Source organism: Symphalangus syndactylus, chromosome 7 (genome assembly GCF_028878055.3).
Source record: "Symphalangus syndactylus isolate Jambi chromosome 7, NHGRI_mSymSyn1-v2.1_pri, whole genome shotgun sequence".
Taxonomy (NCBI): Eukaryota; Metazoa; Chordata; class Mammalia; order Primates; family Hylobatidae; genus Symphalangus; species Symphalangus syndactylus.
This window is the reverse complement of record NC_072429.2, coordinates 7,712,107-7,719,875: the sequence shown is the minus strand read 5'-3', so window position 1 is coordinate 7,719,875 and position 7,769 is coordinate 7,712,107. Positions and strand designations below refer to the sequence as shown.

The window sequence follows — 7,769 nt, the reverse complement described above, 5'->3', positions numbered from 1 at the left end:
CCCGTCTCTACTAAAAGTACAAAAATTAGCCAGGTGTGGCGCCACGCACCTGTAGTCCCAGCTACTTGGGAGGCTGAGGCAGGAAAATCGCTTCAACCCGGGAGGCAGAGGTTACAGTGAGCCGAGATTGCGCCGCTGCACTCCAGCTTGGGGACAGAGCAAGACTCGGCCTCAAAAACAAACAAACAAGACTAGGCAGGGCGCGGTGGCTCACGCCTCCAATCCCAGCACTTTGGGAGGCTGAGGCTGGCGGATCACGAGGTCAGGAGATCAAGACCATCCTGGCTAACACGGTGAAACCCCGTTTCTACTAAAAATACAAAAAAAAATTTAGCCGGGCGTGGTGGCGGGCGCCTGTAGTACCAGCTACTCAGGAGGCTGAGGCAGGAGAATGGTGTGAACCCAGGAGGCGGAGCTTGCAGTGAGCCGAGATCGCGCCACTGCACTCCAGCCTGGGTGACTGAGGGAGACTCCGTCTGAAAACAAACAAAAAAAGAGACTGGTAGTATGCCCTCAATCATTATACAACTCAAACACCAACTCTACAAATTCCCAAAACACTCATAGATGAAGTGGTATCCCTTCACTGAGAACTGGCCTTTCACGGACGAGACATATCATGCAACCTAGTGAAGTGGGCTGGACCAGGACAGGTCCAGGGAGCAGCTAGGCTTCCGAAGGGGCAGCACAGTTCGTTCCCAACAGTTTGTTGCCATCAGGGAATATACCATGAGTTACCAAATCTTCCAGTGATTCCAGAGAAAGCTAAAATCCAGATTCTTATGTGAAATCTTTTGATTTCTAAATATCGGCAACAACTTTTAAGATTTGTAAACATTCTGGGAATCAAAACAGCTCTGCTGGTTTGGTGTGGCTCATGTTGTCTCACTTTGCAAAGTGTTAAGTGCCAGTGAAATTTTAGTGTTTTTTTGAGACAGGGTCTACTTTGTCGCCCAGCCTGGAGTGCAGTGGCCATGATCTCCGCTCACTGTGGGCTCGACCTCCCGGGCTCAAGCGATCCTCCCACTCTCAGCCCCCCAAGGAGCTAGGAGTAGAGCTGCCCCGCCACGACGTACGGCTATTTTTTTTTTTTTTTGGTATTTTAGTAGAGACGGGGTTTCGTCCTGTTGGCCAAGCGGGTCTGAACTGGTGTCAAGTGATCCACCCGCCTGGGCCTTCCAAAGTGCTGGGATTACAGGCGTGAGCCACCGCGCCCGGCCAAAATTTTCCTTTGTATTTAGTCAAATTCCTTTCTTTTCCAAGTGAAGAAACAGACTTGAGTGTATAGTGACTTACCCAGGCCACACAGTTGGATGCTAGAGATAGTAGTCACAATCGCTAACATCTGCCATGTGGTCCTTGCTGCAAATCGTATTTAATAATGAGGTCGGCTTTTTGTTATCCCACTTAACTAATCAATAGAAGCCAGCTCTGATTTCCAGTCCACTATGGTGCACTCTTTCTTGCCAAGCCGTCATAGTCATTAGCTTAGAAAAAAAAAAAAAAATTCCCGCTTTCCTGCCTCGCCTGTGTGTTTCCTCAGTCGCCCTTTCGGGGCTTGTTCTGACGAGTGCTGCAGAAAAATCACGAAGCGGAAAATATAGAACATGAAATGAAAATTTGAAAGAGGAAATGGTGTCACAAAGACAACGACGGCCAGGGAACCCCGTGAAGCGCCGGGCAGGGTGCACAACGGTCCTCGGAGAAAGTTCAAGAGGAACTTCCCCGCGAACAGGTCCTGCCGGCGGCCGGGAATACGCACACTTTTTATGTTATGACTTGGACTTTCCCGAACCTTTCGAAGCAGAGGGAAGGCGACGCGGGCAGTGAACAGAAGAAAACTCTCGCCTACCGAAGGAAAAGGCAGTGCCCGGCCGCGCCCACCCCGCGCCCGCCCGCTGGGTCACATGACACGGCCAAGATGGCCGACCGGGAAGGCGGCTGCGCTGCTGGGCGGGAGCTGGCGCTGGAGCCGCCGCCGGGGCCCGGGCTGGGGCCTGGGTCAGCGCTTGAGCCGGGAGAAGACTTTGAGATCGTGGACCGAAGCCAGCTGCCCGGCCCGGGCGACCTGCGGAGCGCAACGAGGCCGCGGGCGGCGGAGGGCTGGTCGGCGCCCATCCTGATCCTGGCACGCAAGGCCACCGGGAACCTGTCGGCGAGCTGCGGGAGCGCGCTGCGCGCGGCCGCGGGGCTGGGCGGCGGGGACAGCGGGGACGGCACGGCGCGCGCAGGTAGGCTCGGGCCGGGTCTATCCCGCGGCGGACCCGCGAGTCCCCGCTGGCCGCCGGCGCGGGCGCGGTGGGGCCGGGCTGGGAGGGCACTGGCCAGTCCGGGAGGTTACGCGAGCTGTTGGCCGGCGGGCGGCGCCTGGCTGCTCCCGGGTCTTTACTCCGGCGGCCCAGCCGAGACCGCCCCCAGCAGCCTCGCGTGCCTGAGCGCGCTCCCGCACCCGCGCCTCTATGCTCCCCCACTAACTAGGTGAAGGACGTGTGCGCGTCCGGGCTTCGGAACTCCGTAGTAACTCCACACACGAAACGGAGCCAGCACTGTTCTGCTTTTCAACCGCTCAGTGCGGGAGTGGAGCGCCGGCGGGTGTCGGGAGGGTGTGCGCCCTGGGCGCAGCGGACCAGCAGCACCTCCGCTCACCTCTGCCTGTGAGATGGGGATTTTAAAGTCACCCGATGATCTCTTAAAGACCTTTTCAGCCCTTGTAATGAATAGAGTGCCAGCATATCAGTGATAGTAAGATTTAAGTAACTTAGCCCTCTAACGCCAGACATCCAGAGCTGTGCTATCCAATACAGCAGCACGCATATGTTTTCGTGTGTGTGTTTTTGGTTTTATTTATTTATTTTTTTGAGACCGAGTCGTGCTCTGTCGCCCAGGCTGGAGTGCAGTGGTGCGATTTCGGCTCACTGCAACTTCTGCTTCCCGGGTTCTAGCGATCCTCCCGCCTCAGCCTCCCGAGTAGCTGGGATTACAGGTGCCCATCACCACGCTCGGCTAAGTTCCCCGCCCCCCCCCCCCCATATTTTTAGTAGAAACGGGGTTTCACCATCTTGGCCAGGCTGGTCTTGAACTCCTGACCTCGTGATACACCTGCCTCGGCCTCCTAAAGTGCTGGGACTATAGGCTTGAGCCACTGCGCCCGGCCGGATTCCTCAGTTTCTAACTGAATCAAATTGAAATTGAGTACTTTTAAATTGAATTAAAAATTGAGTTCCTCGGCCGGGAGTGGTGGCTCACGCCTGTAATCCCAGCACTTTGGGAGGCTGAGGCGGGTGGATCACGAGGTCAAGAGATCGAGACCATCCTGGCCAACACGGTGAAACCCCGTCTCTACTAATACAAAAAATTAGCTGGGTGTGGTGGCATGTACCTGTAGTCCCAGCTACTCAGGAGGCTGAGGCAGGAGAATCGCTTCAACCTGGGAGGCAGAGGTTGCAGTGAGCCGAGATCGTGCCACTGCACTCCAGCCTGGGTGACAGAGCGAGACTCTGTCTCAAAAAAAAAAACAAACAAAAAATTGAGTTCCTCGATTACAGCGGCCACATTTTAAATGCTCAGTAGCCTGTGTGTGGCCGGTGGCTACTGTATGAGATAGCCATAATAGAACATTGTCAACTTCATAGAAAATGCTGGGACAGAGCTGAGGAAAGGTTGTGGTGCCTTCCAAGGAGCATCATAGCACACCCTTGAGGCTTCCTGATTCCTCCCCATCCACTGGTACCTTTGCTGTAGATGCACTGACCCCAGGTAGTGAATTGTGAGATTTTCAGTGGTCAAGAATAATTAATGAGTAAAGTTGAAAGGCTGATTCGTTTTGAGATCCCGGCAGTGGAAAATAGCATTAGAGGATGATGAGAGCCTGTGCAGCCCGGGAATCTGCTTCCCTCTAGCTTGACACCTTTTCCCGAGACTTTTCCACACATCAGTGGATGGTGAATTGCATACTCATTGACAGTCAGTACTGAAAGTCAAGGCATGGCGTCTCCTGGAGGCCTCTTAGATATTTTGTGGCAGGAGTAAGCAAATAATAAAAGTTCTTCCCTGATAGAATTTCTTTCCTTTAATGCAGAATCAAGGAAAAAATTAAAAAGATAAAATGAAATGTGTCAGTACCTGGCACAGAATAGTGTTTGCTGAACAAATGCATATTTGAAAAATACCTGTGTTCCATCTATGGAAGTGATACAAACAGTAGCCAACACTTATATTGTCCTTCAAAGGTGCCAGGCGTTAGTCTTAAATCTGTATAAGTATTCATTCATTCCTCACAACAACCCTATGTGATAGCAGGACTAGCTTCATGGGTGGATGGTCAATGCAGGCTTTGATCACTCTGGTGGAAAGGGCCAGGCACTCAGAAGTATCCCATGCTTGAAATTCTTAAATTTTATCTTTGAATTTGTGTTTTTTAAGTGAAGTCCAGTGGGACAGGTTCTCAGCTGCCCTGGCCCACTCAAGCTTCCCTGGGGCTTCTCCCTACCCTCCCTGATCCCACTCTTGCCCAGGCAATGTTGGGATTGCACCCTCCGAATCTCAGGGCAGGGTGGCTGGTACCACAGCACATTAGGCAGGCTAGTGGGCAGGGGCCTCTCACCCGTCCCATCCCTGCAGGGAAGTTGCAATCCATTAGGGCTGTAGTAAGCGGGAGTCTGACTTCTGTGCTCTGCTGCAGGCCGGGAATTTTGCACTGGGCCTTGTAAATTATGTAGATGGCACAGGATGATGAGTACCATTATTATCCCTGTTTTATAAAGAGAGTATTAAAGAGAAGTAACTTCACCAACTGCAAAATGTCAATATATATATCCCATATGGATTTAAAAAACTAGGCCGGGCATGGTGGCTCACGCCTGTAATCCCAGCATTTTGGGAGGCCAAGGCAGGCGGATCACCTGAGGTCAGGAGTTCGAGACCAACCTGGCCAACATGGTGAAACCCCATCTCTACTAAAAAAAAAAAATACAAAAATTAGCCGAGCTTGGTGGTATGCACCTGTAATCCCAGCTACTCAGGAGGCTGAGGCAGGAGAATTGCTTGAACCTAAGAGACGGAGTTTGCAGTGAGCCGAGACCATTCCACTGCACTCCAGCCTGGGCAACAGAACGAGACTATCTCAAAAAATAGTAATAACTCAATTTAAGGAAAGTATTAATGACTGCCACTCAATCTAGCAAAATGGTGACCATGGCTTACAAAGAGATGAAATTTGGGGAACTGCTGGGTAGAGGACCATGTGGCTGGTCCCGAAGGTCACCGGGATTTGAAGCCATCAGGTAGGACAGGAGCAGAGGTGGGGAAAGGAAATGGGCCAAGGGTGGCTTGCTCTGCAGCGACACAAGAAAAACAGGATGGGAGAAAGACAGTGACACCACTTCAGCCAGGGCCAGGCCCAAGGCTGACTCATGGTCTCTTTCCCCACTGATCTGCCTACACAAGCAATGAGGACAGGCAGGGCTTTCCGAGGGAGCAGTTTAGGAGCAGAGGTCGAATGCGAGCAGCACTCGTGCTGGATAATATTTTTTCAATGGTAGAAGCTAAAGGAAATGCTGCGGAATGTTTTGAATACTGGTTTAAAATGTTGTCCCGGTCGGGCGCAGTGGCTCACGCCTGTAATCCCAGCACTTTGGGAGGCCAAGGTGGGTGGATCACCTGAGGTCGGGAGTTTGAGACCAGCCTGACCAACATGGAGAAACCCCGTCTCTACTAAAAATACAAAATTAGCCAGGCATGGTGGCGCATGCGTGTAATCCCAGCTATTCGGGAGGCTGAGGCAGGAGAATCTCTTGAACCTGGGGGGTGGAGGTTGCAGTGAGCGAAGATTGCCACATTGTACTTCAGCCTGGGCAACAAGAGCGAAACTTCGTCACAAAAAAAAAAAAAAAGTTTTCCCATGTGGGGTCTGATATGTGATTGCATTGTCCATAGATGTCCTGTTTGGTTTTGGGGGATTTTTTTTAATGTAATAAGCGAACATGATTTTTAAAAATCAAACCATACAAAAGAACATTCGGACAGGCGTGGTGGCTCGTGCCTGTAATCCCAGCACTTTGGGAGGCCGAGGCGGGCAGATCATTTGAGGTCAGGAGTTCGAGACCAGCCTGGCCAACATGGTGAAACCCCGTCTCTACTAAAAATACAAAAATTAGATGGGCGTGGTGGCACATGCCTGTAATCCCAGCTACTTGGGAGGCTGAGGCAGGAAAATTGCTTGAAACCAGGAGGCAGAAGTTGCAGTGAGCCAAGATTGTGCCACTGCACTCCAGCCTGGGCCACGAGCAAAATTCTGTCTCAAAAAAAAGAAAGGACAAATACTAAATCCTCCTTCCCAGAAATTTTCCCCAGTACTATTGTATCTTTGAGCGTTTCGGCACATAGCACATATGCTTTCCTCTCTCAACATTGACTGTTTTCACGCACGCAATAGGATGTACCCACAAGGAATATATCTTGCTTTTTAGAGTAATGCTTCCTAAAGGATGAGTAACAAACATGTGTGTTTTAAGAATTAACATGCTGGCGGGGTGCAGGTGGCTCATGCCTGTAATCCCAGTACTTTGAAAGGCCAACGAGAGAGGATTGCCTGAGCCCAGGAGTCTGAGACTGGCCTGGCAATTTATTTGGCAATTCAGTAGGTGTAGAACTTCCCGATATTCTGTGTGTCATGTTGAACTATTATTAATGAAGCTTAGAGATGTGAATAGTTTGGCCAAGGTCACAAAGCCAGTAAAATTGAGAGATGGAACTGCTAAAAGATGGTTCCAGGTTTAATTTTCCATGCCTCTAACTTGAGTGCTAATGGGTACAGGTAACCCCATAGCAGGGGATGCATGAGATGGCAAAACACTGCCAGCAACACTTCCAGAGACAGCACCACCCAGCGCTGATTGCCTGGAACACTGGTCTTAACATTTTTTGCTCATGTAACCCCCTAAGAAAACTCCCAACCTTTTTTTTTTCGAGCCGGAGTTTTGCTCTTGTCACCCAGGCCAGAGTGCAATGGTGCGATCTCGGTTCACAGCAACTTCCGCCTCCCAGGTTCAAGCGATTCTCCTGCCTCAGCCTCCCAAGCAGCTGGGATTACAAGCATGCACCACCACGTCCAGGCAATTTTTTGTATTTTTAATAGAGACAGGGTTTCACCATGTTGGCCAGGCTGGTCTCAAACTCCTGACCTCAAGTGACCTGCCCACCTCGGCCTCCCAAAGTGCTGGGATTACAGGCATGAGACACTGCTCCCAGCCGAAAACTTAACTTTTAAAGTTAACTTATAAGATTCTTCATCATATTTTAAAGTTGCTCAGAATTCATTTTCTGGCATAGTGTAAATATTGACTTTTAAAATAAAACTGTTACATTGTTTTTTGAAATGTATCAAGTGGTATGTAAATACCTTAATGAATTGATAATTACCACCATCCATCTTTAAAATAGCAAGTTATTTAATATTTGAAAATTTTACATTTTCCCTTTTATTCATTAAACTTGAATTTCCATTCCTCTTCTGCCATAGAATTAATGTAATAGATTTGTATGTTTTTAAAAGTGTTATTGGTCATCTTATAAGTCTCAGCAAAAAGTATGTAAATAAGTTAAAGTTTAATAAATTTTTATTGTGACTAAAGCTCTAATTGTATAAAAATTTTTCTTCTGAAGTGAATTATCATTAAGTTTATTTGTAATGGTACATTGGTAACAGGAACATAAATATAATTTTTATAAAGAATTATACATAAATTTTTCTTGAATTTCATTTTTTTTTT

General features: G+C 49.3%; 1 protein-coding gene across 2 annotated transcripts in view; it reads left to right on the top strand.

The window, feature by feature from the left end:
* The first annotated feature begins 1,087 nt into the window (after positions 1 to 1,087).
* The window catches only part of RUFY1 (RUN and FYVE domain containing 1), a 66,288-nt gene continuing 59,606 nt past the window's right edge, over positions 1,088 to 7,769 (top strand). Inside the window, exon 1 of one of the 2 annotated variants that reach the window (XM_055284971.2) lies at positions 1,088 to 2,231. In XM_055284971.2, the coding sequence (XP_055140946.2) occupies positions 1,775 to 2,231 (457 nt within the window). In that variant the 5' untranslated portion in view covers positions 1,088 to 1,774. The remainder of the gene's footprint in view (positions 2,232 to 7,769) is intronic. The other variant, XM_063642424.1, reaches the window with a different exon arrangement.